Source organism: Dunckerocampus dactyliophorus, chromosome 17 (assembly GCF_027744805.1).
Source record: "Dunckerocampus dactyliophorus isolate RoL2022-P2 chromosome 17, RoL_Ddac_1.1, whole genome shotgun sequence".
Classification (NCBI taxonomy): domain Eukaryota; kingdom Metazoa; phylum Chordata; class Actinopteri; order Syngnathiformes; family Syngnathidae; genus Dunckerocampus; species Dunckerocampus dactyliophorus.
Window position 1 is genome coordinate 20,666,615 of NC_072835.1, and position 26,742 is coordinate 20,693,356.

The 26,742-nt window shown below is 41.5% G+C and overlaps 1 protein-coding gene across 5 annotated transcripts in view; it reads right to left on the minus strand.

Moving 5' to 3' along the window:
- Window positions 1-25,978, minus strand: part of grin3a (glutamate receptor, ionotropic, N-methyl-D-aspartate 3A) — a 58,681-nt gene extending 32,703 nt beyond the window's left edge. For 4 of the 5 annotated variants that reach the window (XR_008566462.1, XR_008566461.1, XR_008566460.1 and 1 more), the window contains exons 1-2: window positions 24,785-25,978; window positions 16,725-17,446 (exon numbers count right to left, since the gene is read on the minus strand). Coding sequence is in view for 2 of the 5 variants with exons in the window: in XM_054756299.1 (XP_054612274.1) it covers window positions 16,725-17,446; window positions 24,785-25,516 (1,454 nt within the window). In the remaining 3 variants the exon portion in view is untranslated. Of the gene's footprint in view, window positions 1-16,724; window positions 17,447-18,073; window positions 18,233-24,784 lie in introns of those variants that run through there. The other variant, XM_054756301.1, reaches the window with a different exon arrangement.
- Window positions 25,979-26,742: the final 764 nt, after the last annotated feature.

Genomic DNA, 26,742 nt, shown 5'->3' on the forward strand with positions numbered 1-26,742 from the left:
TTAAATACGTTTAATAAGTGTGTGAGGCATATTTAGGGCTTAAACTTGGATTGTTTTATTGCCATTGGTGCAGTAAACAGAGCCCACTGGTATTCTGGATATGTTGAAAAATACATTCACTCTCATGTCATACGTCTTATCGATCTTTACCCTGTGCATGTCACTTTTTTTTTACGCCATTTAATCAATACGCTCATGAGGACCATGTTACGGACCGTGTTAAGGTCACATTGGCTTGAGATTGACTACCTGTTTAAGGTCCCAGGTGTTTTGTGAATTGGAATTAAAGATTAAGTAAGCTTGAGTGCTTTTAGGTATATTTTTTATATCATGAATTCCTATGCACCTGTAGCAGTGGCTACATATAGATAACACATTGCAGCTCTAACCTCTCAGCTGACATGCATGCCTTGACATTAATGGTTTTAGACCTCAACATAGATCTGCTTACTTTGCTGTGTGTGCGCTGTGAACCAAAACCACTGTCATATCTGCTGTCTGCTTATCTAGACCATGAGCTCATATAATATAAAGTTGTCTGGTACAGTTCCACTGTGTCCCCGTGTCCATATTGCTATATTGTCACCTTTACATTAGGTGATATCATTATTTTTGTACCGTTACTAGTTACTGGACATACAGTGCATGGAGGTTCCAAATCAGGGGTGCTCACACTTTTTCAGCCTGCGAGCTACTTTTAAAATGACCAAGTCCCAAAGAGCTACGTTCTACTAGAAAATCTAAAAAAAAATTTTACATTTACTATATTTATAAATATGAGTATTATGCACATTTTCAGCATGCAAGTTACAAGTAGACATGATCTATCTCGTACTCTAAAACAAATAACATATACCGAAATAACATAAACCGTGTGTTCCGGACTACAAATCGCTCCGGAGTGAAAGTCGCACCAGCCAAAAATGCACAATGAAGAAGAAAAAAACATATACAATGTATAAGTCACACTGGACTATACATTTTTTGAGCGAAATTTATTTTATAAAATCAGAGACCAAGGACAGACATTTCATCTTGAAAGGCAAGTTATAGTAATGACAATAAATTGGAGAACAATAGGCTAAATAAGCGTCTGTGAACGCAACGTGAATAGGTGGTATGTTACCGTTATTCATATTAACAGTTATTCAGATAATTGTAGCCTAAACAACATAACTAGTTTACTTGCAGCTTGTAATCTGCAGAATCTGATTTTCTTTTTGCGGGCATTTGTGTTCCGTCTTTCTCAGTTGTCTATATAAGTTGATGTTTACATTGTAAATTTTCAGTCGTACAAGAGTGACAAAAAGTAGCAGACACGGGCACACGAGCCGAGAGCGCCCTCTCGTGGCTGTCAGTGTGAAAAAAAACATATATAAGTCGCTCCGGAGTATAAGTTTCAGGACCAGCCAACCATAAAAAAAAGCGTGACTTATAGTCCAGAAAATGCGGTATATAAAATCTAACCGGTAAACTTTGAAAATGCTATAGTAGATATTAATGATTAGTTTCCTTTCAATGCTGACAGGCAATCAAAGTAGTTGATATCATTCACTAATTCACAATTCAGTTCAATATGGCAATAAAGACAATTATATATAATTCCTCAATAGTTGTGTACATAACCTGAGTACGGCAATATGTCAGTCAAAATAGTTACGTAGCGTTCGTTAGACATAGTTGATGTATTACGTCCAGTTAGGATTTGCTATCACACAATACACATATACAAGAAATGAAAATTATTATGCAAAAGACAATACAGCTGAAGTGAAGACAACATATTAAAAAGGTTTCAGCAATGGGCACATTTTCAAAATACTCATGAAATAATAATGTAATAAACGGAAGTGTAGAAAACAAACATTTCAATAGTGGAGTTCAGGACGCCAAGCAACTAGCCACAAGAATGGAATGCAGAACTTTTGCTATAGGTATCGTACCGCTGAGTTAGTTTTGAGAATATTAAAGATGAAAAGTGCATCTCTGTGCGTAGCTTGAGATGAGGTGTTTACCACTGAATCTAGATGTTAATGCGATCCGCCCAAACTACTACCTCGCAATTGACCGGTAGCTCGCGATCGACATACTGGGCACCCCTGTTCTACATGAAGTTACCTCTCAAAAGTGCTGTTTTTGGAATACTTTTCTGAGTGCATCAACCATCAACCAGTCATTCAAACAGCCAAGTGGGCGGGACTTGCATCTACCATTTATTCAATTCTATGCAAACCTGTGAATTGACCTGGAAAGACAATCTGGCTGCATTTGCTAGAAATCTCAACTTTTATTTCGTTTATAGATTTTCATAATGAATCATGAATGATGTATGATGTCTCTGCGATTAAGAACACTGCCTGTGGAAGAGGATATTAGAACACGTATATACGAGGAGATAGAACCGCAGCCTACCTAAATGGTCCTGCTGCAGAGCAGAGGTGTGGGATCTTGGTGGCCTTAGTGTGTGTGTATATGTGTGTTTGTACGAGAGTGAGTGTTATAGCATAGGACAGAGCACGGGTCCATGCTCACGCCATGCCTCTCAGTGAGCCATGCTACTGGCCGTCCAAGAGTGTCAGGAACCAGAGCAGACACGCGCTCAAACGCACCCCCTCTCAGTCATGTTTTCCATCACATTAGCCGACATAACAAGGATGTCTCCTAAGTCAAATCGCCACTTGCCCAATAACGTGACGACACAAGCACTCAAACGCGATGATTTCACCTTAGCTTGAGAATAGGCACATACACAAACACATCCTTCTCCACTGGGGTGGAAAGATCGCAGTGATGGAGGTGAGAAGAAAAGCAGTCATCCGTTCTCTGAAGGCCGGTTCACACCTCTGAGATGCACTCATCTGAAGTCATTGATGAAAGGATGTGAAAATGTTTCTACATTATCCACCGCAACGTTTCACTTCCCACCAGCTTCTTTATTCTTTTTATTTAGCTTAATCTTTGGAGGAGAGTGTTAGTCATGAAGGTCAACATCGACATTAAAGCTTGTATAGATGTTGACAATTCCTTGTCCTTGTCCTCAATGTGCTGTGTGGATGAACGGAGGATGCTGGGCATTGGTTTAATGTACTGTACGGTGTTTCCCACAAGACTGCAATACTTGGCCATGACGGAAAGCTACAAAACGTACGATTTAAAAAAAAGATGTTTCCTGGACTCCATGCAAGTGTGTGCTGATTATAAAGATAATTTACACGTCACTGTACGCCTACGATATCTCACTAAACTGATAAACAGATGTATTATGTTGTGTTATGTGTGTTTTCGGACCGGTCCTTTTACAGGGCTAAAGTCCACCTGGATTCTTCTATTCTAACAGCTATGAAATGAGTTTACAGTAGGAGTCTCAAGGACAGTTTACACTTTAATTGAAATGATTGTAATGCCACAAATGAACAAATTAAACCCACAGTCACAACATTAGAGTACAGTGGTGCCTTGCTTAACATTAATCTGTTCCAGAAGGTCCGACTCAAACAAAACTGGCTCTAACTGAGGCAAATTTTCCCGTAGAAAATAATGTAAATCCAATTAATCCGCTCCAGACACCCAAAGGTGTTAACACAAAACATATTTTAGAGACAATAATTATAGTTTTACTTGGTGCATAATAATTACAAATGACAAATGAATGGACAACTGAGCATCACTTTTACCTAGTTTTGTTGGGGAAAAAAACCCACAAAACCATTCTGCTGCAACCACAATTTGCAAAAATGTAAAAGAAAAATACAGCAAACTAAATATCAACCTTCTAGTACCAATTAACTTTTAATTTTTCCGTTGTAGAAAAAAGAAAAAAACATTTTATCTGGGCAGTGATGGGACGGAAGCGCGCCGGCGAGGATGGTGTCTGGTTTCTGGTGAAGTGCTATTTTTAACTCCGGCTGCCGCAAACATGTTACGGTAAGTTTGAATGCTTATCTTTTGTTGTTTGAAACAGAAATGCGTGTTGTCGAGACAGAAACACCAAGTGTCACCCTTCCTGCGCTGCCGGGTTGAGAGACTTTTAAGCGGGAACAGGAGTAGATGTGTGTGCATGTATGTGTGTGCACTGCAGCCAATTAACATGTACATACCTCTGAAAAGACGATGGTCTTCTCTATAAGCCGTAAAATTCGGAGGTCTTGCACCCTTGTGTTGGTACGGTCCATTGCCTTTCTCTTTTGTCCATGTATTTTGTTACGTCGCGTGTCTCTGTCTGGCGTAGCAACTATGATACAAACAAACGCTGTTACCCTAAAACGGCACCCGCGGCCCACAATGCATTGCAAGTATTGCGAGATTTCGTCTTGGGCGCGTGATCTAAGATGGCGGCGTAAACAAACCTGATATTTTGAATGCTAAACGAGCGGGCGATCGCAAGCCAAGGCAAAACTTCTGCGAAAATGTTGCATTTTTGTCCTATTGCATGTATTAATAAATCACTAAATAGCACTGAATGTCTATGCTCAGCTCATGGTTTTGACTGTGCAGGCTGCATTTAGAAGTGAAAACAACATGAAAAACAGAGAGCTGAGCGATACAAGTGAAAAACAAGCAATTGTGAACCTGAGAGAAGATGGAAAATCTATCAGAACTATTTCCCAACTACTGGTGGACGAAATAACAGACATGGAACAGCTGGACCAAGGAAGACAGTCAGTACATCTATTGCAATTGATATGAAATGGATGAGGGGGAGGATTAATTAAGCTTTGCTTCTTCCTACTCCTTTTGGACATGTGGAACTATGAATTAAACTATGTAATGTATTCCATTGAAACTTGTATGCATGTTCAAACAAAATGAAACCATTACCATTACCAACATCAGCTGATGAAGAGCTGCTAGCAAGTCGCGTTCAAAAACCAAAAGTGTAGTTCAAACTGCCTTTGAGCGTAGATGTTTTTTTTTCTTATTGTGCTACATGAAAAAATGATACTAGAGGTGAAAAAAAGATACTGGGGGTGTATGTACATTTCATATCACAATTATTGTTACCAAAATATGGTATTGTTGAGTGTGCTCAAAATTTTTAAAAGTACTGATACACACCCTGGAGTCTAACAAAGTTTTAACAGTCTCTAGTAGCTAGTGCCCTGTACTTATTGGGGCAGCAGCACCAGCAAAAAGGACACAAACCGGACGGACGAACTGATCCAGAAAGCAGGACAAGTGATCTGCACTCAGTTGGAGGCAGTTTGGCGGTAATTGGGGGTAGCGGAGCTCATTCTCCAACAGACTCCTCCAGTTCCGTACCCACAGTGAACACAACAGAACTTCATTCATTCCACATGCAGTGCAGTTCCACACTAGTGTAAACGACATCTAGTGTAACAAACATATTCTGGCCTTTTTGTGCAATCCAACACACAAAAGGAAGAAGGAACAACTGTCATGTAGTTAAATAAATTCCAGTATCATCAACCCTTAAATCTTTTTGGAGTCTTTCCAAAAGCATTTGGAAAGATACAAACGTTGCCCCTAAATGAGTTTAAGCAGTTATAAAGGCACAAAATGACCATGCATCTGTTTGATAGTGTCAATAATTTGTTTTACAGCAGTTATTGCTGATATATTTAATTGTAGGCAGTGTCACTGGCAGATGACAAGAGTGACAAGGAGATGACTTAGTTGACTTTGTCTCCAGCGTGCAGTCATGACTTGGGAAGATGGCTTCTCACGATCGTCCCTCTCATCCCTGACGCCTGCCCTGATGTCTCTCCCTCACACGACTACAACCTACGTGACAAGCTACAACAAACACGGCTACAACTGTCAAAATGTTGCGCCGAGGAATGTGATGAGTCCCCATGTGGATTTGACGCAACTTTTGTTTCGTGAGCTTGATGTCTGTCACGCAAGAACAGCAAGCTGGGACCACAAATTAGTCAATAGAGCTTCTACACTCACTGTGATCTCAGCTTCTTCAGAGAAAATGAGTCCAAGTGATGTTTCCAAACCCGTGTTAATGCTTAACATGCACACCGTCGATCAGCGGTGCTGCTATAATGACTGGCATAATGACTGCTCAATGGCCAGTCATTTAGACCTTGCAGGAAGACGGGACTTAACGCTGAATCTTGAGCCACAGTGCAGCCAAATAATACATCACGATCCCCAAAGGGTAAAAGAGAGCACTTTTACTAAAGGACGAATGGTGTTTTCTGTAGGTTTACAACTTTGGGGTTGTCAGGCGGCTACTAGATGTTACTTCAGCTTTGAGTGCTACAGATGAAGTAACTTTTTTATTTCGGTAATTGTACTGTAAGTTTTGAGAAAAAGTGTAGGGTTCACAAAGTAATTGTCGAGATAGTAACCTGTTCCTGGTAATTCACATTCCAGCAGCAGTTCATGTCATCCAAACATTTGGTGGTGTTCCATGTCATAAACCTGATTCATTTTTTGTGTCAATGCCGCGCTCGTGGAATTTTAGTGCAAATATATTGTTCTGCTCCATTTCATCCTTTTTGCATGGACGGTGGTTTTAATGTCCATCGCTGAGGGATGCGTCGCCCTCAAAATACAAGTTAACTCAACAGAAGTTCGCAAGTCATAATAAAGTCTAACTTTCTTTTCAGGGTCGCCGCTGTCAACGTCTCCTGCACGCCACATAAAAGTGACATTTTTATTATTTCCTATGTGCTTCTTAAATGGAAGACTGATGGCGTTGAAAACGAGGAACCGAAGCCGGTATTTTAAGCTGGAGAGTGACAGCTGGGTGAATCAAATCTATTTCACACCAGCGCGACCTCATTGGCTGCCATGTCAGCTCTGTGTTCCTGATGCCAGAAGATACACAAGTAAGGAAGCGCAGCTGCTTTTATGGCGGCTTTAAAACAATCTTACACCCCCAGAGCAAACAGGGAAGTGTTTTACTTACACAGGCGTGTTCAATACAACCCGCAGAGGGAACATTTATTATGTAGGATTTTCTATCTTTGTAACTCAGCTAGCTGGCACACCGAGGGTACTAAATGTCTCTGTGAATGGATTGCTATAAAAAAAGGATCGTCTCCGTTAGGTAGAAACACCAAATACAGATAACCTGCTGACATTTGTCTCATGGCGATACCTAATCTGTTTATCCAGATGTTTGCTGCCGTACTTTATTGCTACATCTGTGTGCTCACACAGGAATACTTCCTCCGTGAGATCTTTTACTTCTATATCGCCCAATCTTGGTCATTCTTTATTTACTGATGCTCCTGGCAGCTGTTTGGTTTGTCACTTACCCAACTTTCTTTTATGACAGCGGTGCACTTAGTAGCGGCAGGTGTTGTTTAAAAAGGATTGTTTGTGGTTTTGACAATGCTAGCTTTATTATAAATGAGCCCAGCTTCCTTATCTCTTAAATGTAAATCAAATGTATGAATAATGTATATGCCACAGGTTCTTTCCGCAAACTAAAGACATACCACATACATACTGTACATGTTTAATTTATCACTCATGACATCCCCTTTAAGTAAAATGAAAAATGCAAAAGTGCTGTAACGTGTAACGTACGTACATCTCTGGAAGCTATACATAAGGCATGTTGTTCCCTGTCACCTTCCTAAATGTTTATGTGGTTTTCAGTGATTTCCAAACATGTCAGCTGTTAAAAATACTTCAAAATACCGTGAAAAGAAACGAAAAAAACAAACAAATACACATTTAGAATATACATGTTGTATTATTTTTATTATTTCGAGGTGTAAAATTACTTAAATTAGCAGATATATTTTCAAATGTGTTTGGAATTGTGTTTTGCTGTGCTTATCATTATTGTATATGAAGCCGCCATATCCACTATAAGTGGATTGTTGGAATATAATTTAAATCGATGCACCGTAATTTTTTTGCCACTTTCTGCTTTGAATGTCGTCGCGTCACTCTATCACGCTTTTTCAAAAATGTATAAATTAATAAATCATCCCTGTTTTGTGGCCTATTATTAGTCAAAAAACAAATTGTATGTGTTTTTTTGCATTTTCAAGCATAAAAATGGCAAAATTAACATAAATACAAACATAAGGCATTTAGAAGACGCGTTCAAAGACGTTGTGATATGTAGTATTCTACATTGGTCACAAGGTGTCAGGAATGTTCTGATGAAGAGACAATAGCCAGCGCAGGAAGCAGAAACCGGACGCAATAAAGAAACAACAAGGAACTCTGCCAATGCTAACTTGTGAGTCTATATTGTCTTATTTTTGCCTTATATGTCTTATTTTATTTTATTATGTCTACTATATTGGGTAAAAGGAGTGGAAAGGTGACTAAGTGTGTTATTTCGTGTCTAGAAGGCTCTAATAATATTAAAAAACTGTATTTAGAAGATCATAAACAGGTTTTTTAGGCTTTAACTACAAAAATATTCAATTTATAAATAAGAAATCCTACTTTGCAGAAATTCACTTATCACAGTCAGGCCGGGAACCAATTCTAAACTTGAATATGATGTTTGATGACAATATGACGTAGGGTGTTTATTTTTTGCATCTTACACAGAAGGCTCGGATACTAAAAGTACACAAACGTATGGTAAACTTCATCAATAGGTGATAAATGAATGCTTGGACAAGAGGTTCCATGTTAGAGAACATTGCTTGTGAAAAGCATGTTCATATCATTTATTACTGGTCTCATTCATTATTGAGCAGACAACATTGCTATACATTTACAACCCTTTGTCATTAATATTCTAACAATAAACTGTCATTTGGCAGAGATGTGTGGCATGTACAGTATATAACGTGTTAACACATAACCAGGGGCCGACTGTCCATTAGGCAAACAAATTAGGTGCCCCGAGATTTCCAGGGGCCCCCAAACGTCTCGTAAAAATGGATTATTGATTTTTTTTTCTTCAATTCAAAGTACATACGGCTGTTTTAGTCTTAATTCACGTGCTTACGACTACATCAAAATGCATGATCTTTCATGAGAGTTCCCTCTGTTCTCTCGCAATGGACTGTTCCAAGTTACTGCACATGTGCACATTCCAGAAGACGGGTTTTTATCAAAACTACCGAAGGTGTCCACCTTTTTCACAGTGACAACACATGTAGACACGAGTGGAGCAGCAGCGCTACTGCCAGTGTCAGCCGAGGAGAATGCAGTAGATGGCACTGAGAGTGATGCTTTTCATCACAAAGATGTGGGTATGAAAGTGGTAAACTATGTTAAATGTCGCTTAATGTTCTTATCAATTACAGTAAACGTGTTGATTCGCTTGCTAGGTAATAATAAGCCCCCAGATGGTATCTGTGTCTCATAAACACGTGATAATGGGACTGTCTGTGGAGCACAGTAGATGACTTTGTCTTGGAAGTCAATAACTTCATGTTCAGTTGTTAAATAAGGCTGACATCATGTCACATTTATTCTGTCACAAACCAAAAAGCTCAGTTTTTATATACACACACACACACACACACACACATACACGTACAACACTGAGGTGGAGTTTTTGAAAATCCCTACTCTGCCCAGAGTTTTCCATTGCTGAATGGTACATTCTTGTCTTCTGTGTGACTTTAGAACCAATTTGTTCTTCAGAACAGTTCATGAATGAGGCCCTTTGTTGTCATTTTTGTCCAGTGTGGCCTTAATACCCCTCTGGATAAAATAGACTTCAAATGAAATGTTTTGTCAGATAAATCTTCGTGTCATAAATGTAAAGTGCACAAATTTGGGCTGAGATGAAAGACTCTTTGCCATGCCTGCTGCAGCTACTGTATGCGCTCGTCACTTCAGTGTCCCTTTCGGGCTTTTTCCTCTTCATAATGCTAAGTGATGTGCCTTGAAAGAATCTTCCCACAGGACCAACTGAATTAACGTGCAATGACGCAGCACTTGGTGCTCAGCCAAAAGATCTGAGAGGTAAGTAGAAAGAAGTTTAACACGACTATTCTGTTGAAGATTTTGTGACTCTTCCCCATTCAAGCTCATTAAAAACCAAGCAATTTTTTGCATAGACAATAATGCCAATCCCAACCATCCGTTCCAGACACACAACGTATTCACCAAAAATACAATTTATTGCTAATAATTAAAGTCTTAGATGCAGAACAATGTGATATAATTATATATGATTATTGAAATGGACAAATGAATTTTTACCTTGCTTGGCAAAAATGGCGGGGAGCAGTGAGGAGGGGAGGCCATCTTCGTACTTTGCAAGGGTTGGGAATCATTACAATTTCAACGATTCCAGTTCTGATTCCGATTCCTCGTTTCGATCCGGGCTCCTAACAATTCTCAATTGTGATTCTTTTAAGAGGCAGGGTCATAAATGGTGGTGCTAAGCAAAGTTCTTTTTGGATGAAATATCTGAACTTCTCCATCATTTTGATTAATTAAATGAACTTTACAGTGTATTTCTCACAGGGCTATTTTCAGTATAAAAATATCTAACCATTGGAATTTAATATAAATGTTATGAAGTCTCTTTCCACAGCAGAACACATTCACAAAAGAATTTCAATTTTCAAACGCCCGCATGTGAGTGCTTATGCGTTGACAAGCACTGCTTGGGCTCGGGCAGTGAGGGCAGGCTGTTATGCACGCCCAGAGAGGCTCCATGGAAGGTAGGGAAGTGTGGAAGTGGGAAAAGGAGCTACCAGAAGCCCGGGAATGTTGCCTGGAGGCCGGCCAGAGTGGTGAGGTGTTCTGCCTGGAGCACGCCTAACGAGGCTCTAGAGGAGGCAGGGAAATCTAGCAGGGAACGGGGCTTCATGCAGCCTGGAAATGATGCATGGCCCAAAACAGCGTGCGAGGCTCCGTGGAAGGTGGGGAAGTTTAGCAGGGGAAGGGGCTTCATGCAGCCTGGAAATGGTGCATAGAGCCCAGGCATAACAGTGAGGTGTTCCGCCCAGAGAGCCTTCAGGGGAAGGGGATGTGCAGAAGGGAACTGGGGTTCCAGCAGCCCGGAAATAGTGCCGGGACCCTGGCCAGAACGGTGGTCATTTCTTCCGGTTGGCAGACTGAGCATCAAAACTAGGAATCAAAATAAAAATTTTTGAAGGATGCTGGGAAAATTGGAATGTTAGTTGCGGTTCCTGTTGATGCTTGAGACACAATGACCACCCTAAGTTTTTTAAATTCTATAGTATTTCTCAAATTCTTTATCAAATTGCTGGCACTCATAACTTGATTTGGCCCCATGGTGGGTTATTTAGCAGTCACACTTGTTTGGGCGTCAGTTCGACAGTACAGGGCAAATGGACTAGTGTGTTACACGCAATACAATACGATGTATGATAACCGAGACAGTGTATCTAAACGGGGGTAGACATTTTCCTGGAAAACTTTCAGAAAATGACATTTGACACAAGTGTGTGCATGTTTCATTACCTTATTATCTATTCATTTTAACTTCAACTCAATTGTTTATATTCAACAAACAAACAAGGCCAAGAATATTGGGAGATAATTCCTTTCCCATTTCTGATTTTATTATTAATGACACATGACGTTGTGCTATTTCACTGAGTTTATATAAGAACACTGATAAATTCCGCAAGAGTCAAAAAATAGCCCCAAGCCGTCCCTTTCTCTTCAGTATTCCATGCAAATGTACGTTTTAGAGACTGTATAATTTTCAGAAAATCACCCTAATCCAGAGATTTATCTTTCCCTTTATCTCTCCCTTACAGAGCCAAGCTTGTTATTTGATTTAGTCATCCACATCCAAGTGCCTATCAGGGCTGCAAGTTGGTTTGTTAATGACTGTCGACTTTAAATCCATGCACATCAACCTGTATTTTCTTCTTCTCCTCCTGCTTTATTTCAACTGTGAGTCTCCACCACCCTTTCACTGTTACCTTCTTGGCATTTCTGCGTCTTAGCATTGTTGTGGGCTCAGTTCAAGTTCAAATATTGGCTTCAGGACAATTTACCAAAGGAAGTGAATGACGTCACTGCTGGACCAAATCTTCACTCCTTTTCTGATCTATGTTCCATACCTGAATATTTATCCTTATGTGCTCCTAACATTGTTTTTTTTGTTTCCATTTTGTGAGCAGCTAATGCATCAGTGCTGCTCATCTGTCACATAGTATTTCCTTTCAACACCGGTGTGATGCCAACAGATCCCTTCAGGGCAGCTCATCCACCCTCTGGAACACCTGATACCTTGACGCTGTGATGCAGAAGGAAAATAAGGTCCCCACACTGCAAGAGTGATAGACAAGAAGTAATCTTGTCTCTTCTTACTGACAAAACAAGGGTACCTCAAGGTATTTAAGCACAAGTCTACTTAGACATCTAAATGCCAAGAACCACAATTTGCAGACCGTTCCTGCTGTTTGTGTCAGATGGCTTTTGTTATAAGACACAAACCAGTCAGTGTAATCCTACTATGTAACAAATAACATTCTAGTTACCATGAATACTCTAATTTTAGCTGGGGTGTTATTTGCAGTTAATTGGAAGCGGGCGATAATTGGAGAGAGGCTGTTATTAACAAAATTTTAAAACTCACGTCACTTTTTAAAAACATTTTTAATAATGATTTGAAGTTCATGAAAGGGTGAAAAAGACATGCAGCTTTCTTTGACCGCATGGTCATTGACATTGGTCAACCAATGTTGTAACACCAGGAAGAAGAAACTGCTGAACCAGCATTAACACCGCTGATGAGCTCATTGTAATGAACAGTAAAGCAAGTTTAACATGCATGAGTTTTACACCAACTGCTGAGTAATGCAACCAACATTTTAAAGCGCATGCAGAGCAGCTACTGCCATGAATGGAAAACTACATTAGGGGTTGCCTACAGCCACAGTTGTATTTCCAATGTCAGTTATTTACTTTTGGAGACCATGGAATGGTGTGTTTGGAGCTTTTTATGTGTAGTGGTCATTAAAGTATTGCTAAAACAACGTTTCCAAAGGCGGGTCAAGAATTTTGCACAGTACAGTATAGCTAGTAAGTCTTTCGCTACTTTTAACGCTTGCGTCCAACTATTTCCAGTCAGATGATGAAAAACTAACATTACTGAATAATGTAAGCATAACATTTTCATGTATCGACTTTTTTCAGGTCCAAATGGCAAACAGCCCTGAAGAAAAAAGGCGGAAAATTGGTTCCATAATATTTTTACAGTAAAGTCTTTACAGTACAAAGAGAGGCGCTCCTGCCAGACTCCAGTATGACTTTTAACCTTATACAGGTATATACCGTACAGCAGGGGTGTTCAAAGTACAGCCCGGGGGCCATTTGCAACCCGCAGCTGTTTTTTTTAAATTGGCCCTGTGCACAATTAAACAAGAAAACAAAACAAAAAAAAGGCAAAAATGGAAAAAAGAGCAGTCATTTTACAAGAAAAAAGACAAAATCTTAAGTGAGTAAAGTCATGATATTAACAGACATAATAGCATAAAATTGAAAAATTAAAGGGAAAAAAGTCGGAATATGAGAAAAATACAAATCAAAGAAAAAGCTGCAATTTTTTTGAAAATTAAGTTGGAAAAAAACATTTTACCTTTACCATTAATAAATAAGGTCATAATATGAAAAAATGTACAAGAAGAAAGTTCCAATATTTGTTAAAATTAAAAAAAAACAGCATAAAAGTGTAATATAGGGTAAAAATGTCATACTAATATAATATGCTTTGTCACTGATAACAAAAAAGCTGAGCTGCAGGCTGTTTTTTTTCTTTAAATATCAACAACATCTCATCATATTGACATGGGTTTGCCCCGGTATCCTTTTTTCAGTATGCGGCCCTCGGTGGAAAAAGTTTGGCCACCCGTGCCGTACATTCTACACAGCTCATTCCCTTACTGGCTAAAACCCCACGTTGTTCCAGTTTAAACTGAGCTGGGACTCCAACATTAAGTCCTCAGGTGTCACTGAGGACAGGACCCTACTCAATGTGCCTGTTCTTTGTCTAGTGGTATGTAAATCGTGGCGAGACTAATCAATAATTCATAAGCTTCTACAACCAGAGTGATGTTACTACAAGCGTAATTCCCCAACCTTCCTTCCGTGAGATGATCACTCTGCTGATTCCGTTCTTTTAAGGGGAATCACAGCAGGAAAGGTACACGGTAATTGCAATGCCGAAGCTTGTGATCACACTTCACCCTCTTATCAAAGTGATTTCAAGTGGAGTGGCGGAGATTACAAGCCTGATTTAATACATTTCTGCAGTTACTGTACTTTTACTGTAAATAAATGAGCCTTTGAAGACGTCTGTAAGTTAAAAGACTGGTGAGAAAAATATGATAAGTCAAACAGTACATCAGCACATTGCGACAATGTTCTGCGTGTATATGCTGCGCTTTCTTTTCATTGACTTTGGCTTGACCTCTTTCCTTCATTTCGATTTATCGTTCAAAGTGTTCTACCATTTTTCTGTGCCATTAATAGTTTCGCCATCACCCCTGACCTGTTTGACCAATCACGTTTCCTGTCATTTACACAGTATCCCGTAATCACACGCTGTATAATTTTAGAGGTGTGGTTGTAAAGTCCAACTAACATTGTACAATTCAATTGCCTGTGACAGAAAGTCAAAGCTAATGACTGAAGCGACGACATGTTACTCTTTGGGTTGGCTGATAGACCAGAAGATTCAGACCAGAACTTGAGCCAATGATTGCATGGCCGCTTGGAACCAGCCAATCGTTCCTTGTTCCACAGGATGAACAATGTCCGACCAGACTTGCAATTGGCTCCGATTGAGCTACAGCCACCAAGATCAGCTCTGGAAACATTGCCTAGGAACAAGCTCAGCAAAGTACAGTTTGTTGGTGTTGCATTTGTTTCCAATTGCCTTTAAAACCAGACACCATGACAGCTAAGGCTAATGTATCAGGCTTTTTTTTGGCTCCACTGAAGAGCTCTTGTCCCAGAGTGTAATGGGTACTCTTGGCACTCACCAGGGTCTTCTTCCAACAAAAGTGAGCTTTTAAAAAGGTCTTAACAGCACCACTGCACCCACAGTATGTCCCTGACAGGCACTAAATACTGCTATTTAGTGCGATGTGCTCGAGTCTAATTAGTTTACAAAATAGGTAATATAATGACTTGAAGGGTTTCAATCAATGGTACTTAAGTTGTGATTTTCACCATTAACTAGACAACCCTTCTATAAACTTACCCACAGTTTAGAACTTATAAATTCCATTGTTAGTATCGCGATCTGTTTTTCTGGTGAGAATGTTCCGTTCATACAAGAGTTCCTATTAATTATAAGCACAGTAGAAACACAGACTGAATACAGTGATTCAATTGTGGAAAACCTCGGTTTTCGAACGTCCTGCCACAGTTTTCGCACGATTCAGTTCTCAACAAAAATTTTGTCTCGGTTCTCGTACACTGTCTGTCATACAACATTGCCCGTAACAAACTGTTGTATTTTCCCCACGGGCACGTTGAATCTTGTGCTATGAATAAATATGTGGACTGACTACTCCCAGCATTGTTTGTTTATTCAGCCATCTTCGATCACACGCCCAACAACAATACTTGGTTTACACAATACTACCGCATCCTATAAGGCACATTCATTTGGAAAACTCAAATGAGAATGTTTCCATCTGTGGACTCGAGTGCCCGAACAAAGACTCATCTTATCGTCTTATTAATACACTACGTGAGTCCAGCTGTGTTCATAACGTGTCTTCCAGTGAAGTCCCTGTTCCCCAACTCTGTCGCCCATCTATGACATCATCAGCGGTTGACTCTGTAGTTCTTTCAGTCAATAAATTGTAGCCAAGTATGACGGTACCGTCCTAAATTTCCAGCAAGAGTCTTCAATCAAGGTAAAAGTGATGGTAAATGCTAATTGATCCCTTTCATTTGTCATTTATATGCATTTTGCATTGTTTTCTGCATGTAAAACTATAATTGTTCTATATTTAAAGTAGATTTGGGTGCCTAGAATGAATTAATTGGATTTAGATTGTTTCCAGGAGGAAAAATGGTTTCAGTTTTTGTACTTTTCAGTTTTATGTGTACCCTTTGGAACAAATTAATAAGAAAAAACAAGGTCCCACAATGTATGAATACAATTGTTGTCTCACGTTCACGAGGTAAAAGTCTGCACTACCTGTTCCTGTTGCAGAAGCGACGAAGCAAATGTGCGTTGACCAAGAAGAACAATGCCGGTATGCCTGAGTATTCTCATTCATCCAGGTCATTGTATTCTCAGGGCATTGAATTGATCGCAACTGGACTGTTCAGGTTGTCTTAGATGACATTTTGCCTCTCATCCGCGCAGGCTTCATCAGTTGAAATTGAAAGAGGAGTGAGGGAAGCCATCTATGTTACGGTTGAGAAGCCATCCCTGAACGGGGGTGGGGGGCTGCAACACCACCTTTCTTCCACGTACAATGCTGTCAGTTTCATCCATCCATCCATATTCTATGCCGCTTATCCTGCTGTCAGTTTCATTCCTTCCTATAAGATTCAATCACTTAGCCTCTAAGAAATAAACAAGGCAAAGCCACCTTGCTTTCAGAGGGGTCCATGACCATCATTACATATGAATGCAATGCTAACGAAGGTGATACCACCCGAACCACCATAATAACTCCATTGTATCCCATCGACCGTCATCTGACACCACAAAAGAGCAAAACCATTCCTGTCTGGACATGCCCCCTCCTTTAGAGGATAGACACACCGGATCTTGCACCAAGTTCTTAGTTTCATATGAAATATTCAATGCAATGGCTGTGTGGAAGAGCCATACTTAAATGTGTATGGACGTAATTCCTTACCTTGCTAAGTATCCCCCTGAGCTTCCATTGCTCTGCTGTACATCCATACAATTGGTAGTTCCAGGAATAAGCGCCAGGGCTGGATTCTCCTGGGCTGCACTTCCCACAGCCCGTGCCACCAGCTCCAATGAGTCATGGACGTAGTGATCCAGGGAGGGGGACGCCATGACCCCGTGAGCAAGTAGCCCAAGAGGTAAACCCTCTGTTCTCAACTCAGCCACATTCTGGCTGTCCCCCAAGATCCAGTGAAATTCCGGCAAAGTCATCCGAGTGGCCAGCGTCCACAGGCGCCGCACCTCCCGAATCTCACACCCGAACGTCACCACTCCTACTGTGGATGAATGTTCTCTCAGGGCCCCCAACTGCTGCATGAGAGCCTGCTGCTGGTCCATTTTAGTGGAGGAGGCAGAATCAGAAGATGAGGATAAATGGTGGGAAAATGATGACGACGACGTTGCTGGTCCTGCGGCCATTCTTAACGTTCCTCCTGAGTTTGATAAAGAAGACGAAGGCAGTGCTGAGGTTGACCCTGTCAGGTTGACAAGAGCACCCAGGTGGAAGCGGGTGTGATTCTTGATGAGGAAAATGAAGTCACTTATGTCCCATTCCTGGCAGAGCAGGACACTTATGTCCCACCATCCATTCATCATCAACAAAGAGGAGAGAAGACGGGACGCTGGTGCCTCCACTGTCCGCATGGCCATTTGGAAATGAAGAGGATTCTGTTCAAAAAGAAGTGTGTGCTTTTTAGATAAATTAGCAAGTGGAGGAAAGATATATACAAACATCAGGGTGCAGGTGAGGTAAAGGTGAGTTTTAAGGGATTAACAACATTGATGGAAAGATAAGGGTTGAATGTGATGAATGCAAATGGTAACATTAGGGCGATGGCAGTGATAAACAAATGGTAATCAGGCAGATCAAATGTTCAAAGGGGTCATTTGGATTGTATAGAGGGCAAGGGGATGAGAAAGACATATCGGGGGAGGTTGCAAGAAACAAGGGAGAGAAATGAGACGGAGTTACAGTCGATGAAGGCAATATAAGAATGGTAAAACGGGGGACGTTACAGTATGGAAGATGGGAGTGTTAGCGATGGGTGGAAGATGAGGCTTCAAAAACAGATGGGGTGAAGTGGAGGAGGAAATAAAAAATGGCTTATGAATTGAGCATTGGAATTACTTTCTCTCTTGAAATTCAATTTGTTCTTTGAGACCAGACACGGAGGTGAAATGAATGGATTTCAACCTCCACTTACCTGCTCCTATGAATATCATTATTCACATCACAAGTTACACTACAAGTATTTAGGGCAAATCATAAGAACGAAATGCTAAATTATTACTTACTTGATGCTAAATACTGTAGATCTCAAACCATGTTCATCATAGACGTGTGTGTTTAGGAGATTATTTTCAATGCTTCTCGACAAAAATTGCTGTTTATTTTCCAATTAAACTCCCATTCGTACGGGGATGTGCAGCACAACCGACTATGTCCGCGGTGGCCAAAATGTGCCAAATCCTCACAGGCTGCGCCAAACAGCTTATTCTGCTGTCGCTATTGACTATTGTTTGCAGCTTCCAGTACCCTCTGATGTGAAACACGAACGTGGAAAAACATTCTGTTCAGCAATATGTCCAGATGCTGCCTGCAGAAGTTGGATCATCGAGTCAGAATGTGAAGAAGACAATGACAACATAATGCCGATTGTTGCACCAAGTGGCGACAGTGCGATGGTGTGGGGCGGCATCTCAATCACTGGAAAAACAAAGCATGTCATCATAGAAGCCGTCAGGGCCAGCAAAGCTTTCTCTGCAGGCCTAAGCACTATCAAAAGCACTGACCTACATTTAGAACTTAAATTCTTGTATTTGATCCATCAAATTGTATTCATTTATTCCCAACAGTTCATTATCTTCATTTCATAGCGTGTCTCTTGGCTCTACTGCTTCTAATAGTGTACGTTTACTTTTTTTTGTCCAATCAGATTTCAGCTTCTGTGTGTTGCAGAAATGTGTGGCCCATGTCACTTAAACACAATTAGAAAAGAGGCGATCAGATTTCAGATTCGCCTCACAGGGCCAGCTAGCTGCTCTACAACAATGTCAGCAATTTCCCATCCTTTGATTGGTTGATCAGAGCAAAACTGTACGCCCACACTGGCTGACGGAGCCGGAGAAATCGACGTCTCTGCTGAGTAGATCTTTTTGCATGTACAAGTTTTATGTTTTGTCATGTTTTTAGATAAATATTGATTTTGAACTGCTCCAGATGATGTTGTAGTGTAGAGAACTGGACTTGTCTGAACCCTTTACACTTGTTACATTTGGTTGAGTGCTGAATTTACAAGCACCTCCGTTCACCGGTGGAAGTTACTAATGCTGGACGTTACTAGCAGGAATGAAACTGAAATAAAGGGCTACGTGGATTTCTTGCTTTATTTATTATTACTGTTGCGACCTGGCAGTCATGTATATTGAGTAGAGTACGACCGGTGTTAAAATCCCAGGCAGGGTGCGACAATATAGATTATTATCATTATTTTTTCAACGATACTGGCCCTGACATTGACAAAAATTCTGACCCACAAAAGGCCCAGGTACCAAATGCACCACCCACCACGTCACTCAACAACACTCGCCTCACAGAGTGGTGTTTATCAGAGACCATACCCAGACTTTCTGTTGAGAAGTGAAGGCCATCCCACAGCAGTGTGACTGGGCTAATGAGCCGCATGAAAATCAGTTGCCAGGCTATTGTCGCTGAGTAGAATTATCACACAATACTTAGCCAGACACAATACCGTGTGTTAGATCAATAAAATAAATGCTACAATCCCCACAATGTGTTGCCGTTGCTTATAAGAGCCCAATCATCCACTACACCAAAGAAGACATAATAGCAACAGATGAATAAGCTGTTTAGCATAGCCAGTGAACATTTGGCCCACTGTGGATGAGCGCCAGTTGGTTGTGTCAGTTGTGCTGCTCATCACACAAATGCTTACAAACAGGAAATTAAAAAGGGAAATAAACAGACTCTCCAGGCTTTGAATTGAAGAAAAGCAATGTCACAGCTGAGAAATATACAATTGTCTATCAGACACACATTTCCCAATCTTTTCTTTATATCTGCTGTTTTATATATTTAATGGACGCACAGTAAATATCAACAGATTGGTGTTTAATTTTGCAATTTGCATTTTGAAATACAAGGATGGTCATAACATTTTGTGGGGAATGGTGGAGTAGAGGCATTGACACAAGTACAGTCGTCCCTCACTACATCACGGTGCGACTATCGCTCCCACACTCTATCACGTTTTTGCAAAAATAAATGAACTAATAAACGATCGCTGATTATAGACGCAGAGTCCAACATGAGTAGTGGAAAAAAAAAGGTTCTCCTCCCATTCCGTGTGGAAGTGGTGTGTTTTTGGCGTGGTATGTTTGTGTCACCTCAGAGATCCCGTAGCCTGCGCATAAGCGGTGCGCAATGTGGTGTAAACAAAGCTAGCAGGATTGTCAGAGTGTACGTCCATGTATGCCAGATTGTCAGATATCAATCAAGTGACAAACCTCATAGTGTCAATCTTTTTTTTTTATGCCATGTGATCGACCCACATTACATTCGAGACATTAAAATGACAAGGAACTTTCCCAATGCTAACGTGTATTCCATTTGTTAATACTGAATCCTTCTACACTTGTTGCGGTCGGGTCTGGAACCAATTAACTGCTATAAGCGAGGGACAACTGTATTACAAACCACGCTCTTGATACTGTAGAGTTCACTGACTTTAGACAAAGCACCAAAAAAATCACATTAGTCACTCCACATGCGTGTATGTATGGAAATGTTTGGCTGCACCAATACTGTAGAATTAAACACAAGAGTTGAGTGGAATAACCATTCAAGAGATACACTTCATATGAGCATCAGGACCTCCCAGAGCACATCAGAGAATATGTCGTCAAATCACCCCTCATGCTCATGCATTAATCTGCTGACGTCATGAATGTAAGCAGGGGAAAAAAAGATGGCTCCTCAGTGTGGCGACCTGCTCTCTTAGAGAAATATTCATTTCCAGATTCAGCTAGAAATCCCCACTGCGTTGCCACTGAGCTTTCTTCCATCCGTTTCCACACAGCACACCCGTCTGCTGTGAAGCGATGTGAGAGGAGCACTGCATGTTTTACCTCGCTGCAGGAAATGTCGTTACCTGTCAGCAAATAAAACTAGTAATTATTTGGATTGATGGTCTCGTATTTGATGATGAGTTGCTGAAAGTGTCAATATTGACTGTTGCATGAAGACTGGTCTCTTAATGTAACAACATTATTTATGTTTTTATCCATCCATCTTCTATGCCGCTTATCCTCACTCGGGTCGCCGGGTATGCTGGAGCCTATCCCAGCTGACTTCGGGCGAGAGGCGGGGTACACGCCAGCCAATCGCAGGGCACATACAGACAAACAACACATCACACTCATACCTATGGACAATTTAGAGTCGCCAGTTAACCTAACATGCAATGTTGGAATGTGGGAGGAAACCGGAGTACTCGGAGAAAACCCACGTACGAACCCAGATCTTCACGATCTCCTGACTGTGTGGCCAGCATGCTAACCACTAGGCCACCGTGCGGCCTCATTCTATATTCTTTTTAATTTTTTAAATAAAAAGGTCCCTACATTTAAAAAGGTTTGCACAGCAACTCTCACTTGATCCCCTCTCAGTAGCATAATATCTAATTGTGGGTCCATTGTTTGGCTTAATATCAAGCTTTGAATTTGTATGCCACCCTGCCACCATTATTCAAAGTTATGAGTCAGCTGGCTCTCCCTCATTTTATGATAGATTGACAACTCAAAAGAATTGATGTCTGACTGGCTTTCAGTCTGACCCAGATGTTGTGTGCCAGCTACTTTTCCCTGGATTTATTCCCTGCTCTCAAGTCTCAGCACACAACTCAATCGCACAAACACAAGACTGACCTGGTTGGTTCCCTCTCTCTCCTCTGGTTAATAAGGGCTTATAAAGTCACATTTTGTTACCGTTTCATTTTCTTATTATTGTTCCCGACCTTATATTTTGTTAGCTGTTGTTCTGGCTTCTGGTTTTGTTTCTGTTTCCTTCTTTAGGAGTTTTAATTGTTAACTGTGTGCAATTAGTGTGACTCTTAAGCTGTGCGTATTGCTGAGAGTATTGCCTCAGTTATCCATTGGATTTCCTGCTGAGTCCTTTGGCTCCTTGTTCCTTGCTTTATGCAGTCGACTGAGTATTCCTTGTATGTATTCTATCTATAAGGCCTTTTTCGGGCTCAGGTGGTTTTTGGTTAGCTCGTAGCTTAGCCTTAGCTCTTGCCCTTTCCTTAGGTACCCACTGACAATGGGTTCGCTTCACTCTTTCCAGCTCTGGAGAATAATATGTTACTTTTGGTGGCTTGACATTTCTTTGGAGTTTATTATGTTCAAAGACTACCTGGCTCTGCCTCTGCTTTGTGGTCCAAACCTACCACAATGTTACATATCAAGCTTATTAATGGTTCCTGAAGGTCACATTTACTCATCTTCTTTCAGTATCCATCAAATATCTATCCATCTATCATATTGCGCCACTACCCAACCAAAATCCATCCACTGGCATGAAACCACCATCCAGACACCATTCACCCATTCTGTCTGCTTCAAGTCATGAATCCTACCATCTATCAATGTGTTCACCAACTCTCCAGCTACAGTAGCCATCCATCCAGTGCCCATCCATCATTCATTTATTCACCAACTGTGCATCCTTTCATACATCCATTCAACCACGAACTGTCTGCTCATATATCCATTCTGTTTTTGATTTCTTGTCTAATATGTGGAACAAACACAAGCACACACACACCAGAAGCCTTCAGTCACGGAATGGTACAGGTGTGCGTGTGTGTGTGTGTGTGTGTGTGTGTGTGTGTAATATTCTGAAACGCTCCTGGTGTTGACATATTTACACATGAAGCGTTGGACATGAAGTCTACTTTGGGTGTAATGCAAATGAGACAACTTATGCACTTCTTCTAAAACAACAGTGAAGGATGTTTCAAAGTCAGTCTTTTCCCAACTCCCCCATAAGGCAGAGATAACCTAATCGTATGTGTGAGACTTTATTAGTCACTTGGTAGGGAGATAATATTCCCCATATTTCACACGAGAGGTTTGCCTATTTGCAGCGGCTTAAATAATAAGTGATAATAGTATTTTAATGGCACAACATCATTTGAAAATACAGTCTCTAAACCGTGTGGCCAGCTTGACGACAACCTTTTCTTGGATGTTGTAGGGTTGCCATAGCAGGTTTCATCTTTTTAAAGTAGGACGAGTTATACACGATGTGTACAGTATGTACACACCTCCGCACCAATACAGTAATCAGGCAGTGGTGGTGCTTTTCCGTCCCAGCATGACTGTGCACCGGTGCTCAGGTGCATAGAGACAAACTTGGATGAGTTTGGTGCGAGAGAGAGAACCTGAATCTGCAAGAGCCTGAGAGCTCCGACCTCAACCCCATCAAACCTGTTTGGCTACCACAGAGATTGTAAGCCAACATCAGTGACTCACAAATGTTCTTCTGGATGAATGAACCTGGCTTTCTGAGACACATCATCTTGTAGAAAGTCTCTCCAGGATAAATGAAGCTGTTCTGACTGCTAAGAGGAGACCCACTATAATGTCCTCTGTTTTCACTGTAGGAGCAGCAGCATGATCACCACATGGTGTACAACCATAATCTATAAAGTACAGACTTGATAATACATGACTTTTCACATATTTACCCTGGTATTTTGAAATACCCCCTGCATTTACACCAAACACGACTCGGGTAAAGTCCCCTTGCAGCCTGAAAAGTTCCATGCGGCCTTGTTCAATAGTTTTCAATAGCTCCAGGAACTACTGGGGCATCTGTGTGCTGATTGGTGCAACACACTTGCAGTGTTTCGACTCAGCCGTCATGTTTAAGCTCGTGTGCGGCTGCAAACTTGTTTATTCTTTTTTACAAGCTTCATTTTGAAACACAAACTAAACGTTTCTGGACTTGAAAAGGGGCTACAGTGAAGGAATTTAGATAATAACCTAACAAAATGCTAAAATATTGTAGTAACTAATCAATGCAGTTGGTGACTCGTGTTATCAATTGTGTGTGTGATTTTGTTTTATTTCAATGCTGCCTTAGGTTTGCAATGTAAAGCACGCTTGTTTCTCTTCAATCACATTCATTCACAATCATGTCGTTCTGGAATCTTACTGTTACCATAAATACACAACATTAATAACTAATCTGCTTGCATTTCAACTAATTGTTTCAGATCAAATATTACGAGAACAAGTGCAAAATTGCACCTGCATGGCAGCTTTTGAAGTCGAGGAATTGTGTTGTCCCAAACTAACCAAACCTCTCCAATGAAACTGGACCAATGGTGCTCTTTATCATCTACGTATTATGATCACGTACATGAGTTTCCTCTTAATCAACTAATTGTTCCGTCCTAAACACGTCTTATTGCCCATTCAGAGGCTACTTTACACACGTGTGTGTGTGTGTATGTGTGTGTATTCATTTCCCACAACCTTGGCAGCCCTATAATAGCACAACAGTGAGATAACATTAGGGGCACTGCGTGGTCATCACTTTCAATCATTTATGGACAGAGAGAGAACCCTCCTGCCTCTCCTCTTAGTAGTTGCTACATGTTTCAGAACCATGGATAGTTCTGTTCCTCTCACTGAAGCTGGCCACAGCATTAGGTACACCTGCATAATGATGCCACCCAATACATCGGACGACTGTACATCCACAACATTCATTCTCAGTTTTCACTGATGCAGTCAGAGGTGAACGTTTACCAACATGTGTAGCTATTGTATCTTGCAGTGGTGAGGACCTGATGAGAGGGTCCCAAATTGTAGGTGCTGTGCCTCTCACAGTATGATGCACAGCTGTTTTTTAAGAGTAGTGCTCGTGCGGTGTAACATATTTACAGTACAAAACACAGCATCGACACTTTTTATTACCTCACTGTGGCGCCTAAACTCCCTCGGAACAACGCTGACCACCGGCACCTGTAGTGCTTGAGACACGAACTCCAACTTAACAAACTCGTCCCGGTTCCGTGGGAACGACACCATGGCAGACACCCCTTGCACGACCACGGTGTGACACACGCTCTCCACGAAAGACAGCGGGTCTTCGTCTTCGGGGCTGCCCGGGGAGGTGAAAGAGAAGGCGGGAAGCTCGCCGAGTCCTGACCCAACTGCCATGACCAGCTCCAGGGACAAATTGAAGGGAAGAACCGCGGCTCGGTTTAGAGCCTCCACCGCGAGCAGGACGGACTCTCTGGGTGCGAAGAAACCATTATCCCATGTCGTGCTTTCTTCCCTCTGCCGTGCATTGATTTTGCCCCTGCTCGAACCCCGCTGGCTGTGAGCGGAACCTCTGCTCCGGAGGCTGCCGAACTCCGAAGCGGCACTTTTTGGAACCCGTTTTTCCACCTGCACTCGCTCATCTCTGATGTCTGTTGGACCCCCCACGTTATTCCAGACATCAGAACCGCCGGTGTCCGGCAGCAAGCGAGGCTGCACATGCAGAACCCCGACCCGAACCGTGTGGCCGATCCGTTTTAGAACCTGGCACGGCTGCGGGTGCGAGTAAGAGCCGTGCGGGAGAAAGACTATTGCGCACATAAGTAAACACAGTGAGGAGCCGGTGCCATTCACCACCATCATCAGCCCCATCTTCATCATCATCTCCCCTCCTTTGGCCCCCAGAGTGTGGCCCTTGTGAGCCGCTCAGACCTGCTGCACCCCCGGACCCAGCTCCGGTTCTGTGTCCAGATCCTGGTCCAGTTTTGGGCAAACTTGTGCGTTCCTCCACAGACTCTAACAACAGGCAGGAGCCGCGCACAGGCAAGAAAATATCCCCCAAAGTGCCGTTTTTCATCTCAAAAGATTGACATCATTCAAGCCTGGAACAGGTTGCGTGATCAGATGACATCGTCACATATTCCACAGGAGGAGGAGAAGACAAAACAGGTCCACTGCGCATTATTAAACACATTCCAAAAAGAGGGAAACCCCATTTTTGGTTCGGTGGCGTCGAGAGAAAAAGATCCAATTTTCATCCATGGAGCAGGACCCTCAACAGGTATTGAAATCTATACATTAACAAATGACATTTTCCACAGTGCATGCTGCCTGGTTCGAGTCCAACACAAGTATGACACTGGTGCCGGCACAAGAGCGCAGTGGGTTGGCTGTATTTGCAAGATTTAACCCTCTACTTGCTTTAACCGCCCCCCATAACGCCCCCCCCCCCCCAATAAATATACAGTACACTCAGTAAAAATACAAACCAACACTTTTTTTTTGCTCCCATTTTTCTTGAGATGAACTCAAAAGATGTAAAACTTTTTCCATGTACACAAAAAGCTGATCTCTCTGAAATATTCTTCACAAATGTGTGACTTCACATCAGGTGTGCCTTAGGCTGGCCTCAATAAAAGGCCACTCTAAAATGTGTAGTTTATCTGTATTGGGGAAGAACCGGGGCTTTGTTTCAACTTTCAGGTATTACGTACAGATCCTTACAACATGGGGCCGTGCATCATATATAATGCCGCAGCATGAGGCGAGGGCTGTGGATGAATGGCGTAACATCATCTCGTCATGGTATCTGTGTGCATTCAAAATGGCATCTATGAAATGCACGTGTGTTTGTTGTCCATAACGTACGCCTGCCCATACCATAACCTGCCACCACCACCACGGGCCACTTGATCCGCAACATAGGAGCATTTATTGATTTACAGTAATCCGTCACCACTTCGGGCTTCGAATTCCGCGGCTTCACTCGATCATGTTAAATAATAATAATAATAATAATAAATCATCGTTGTTTTGTGATTTAATATGTCATATTAATAGTCAAAACATATATTTAAGCAAATTAAAAGCAAAGCAAATTAAGCATTTTG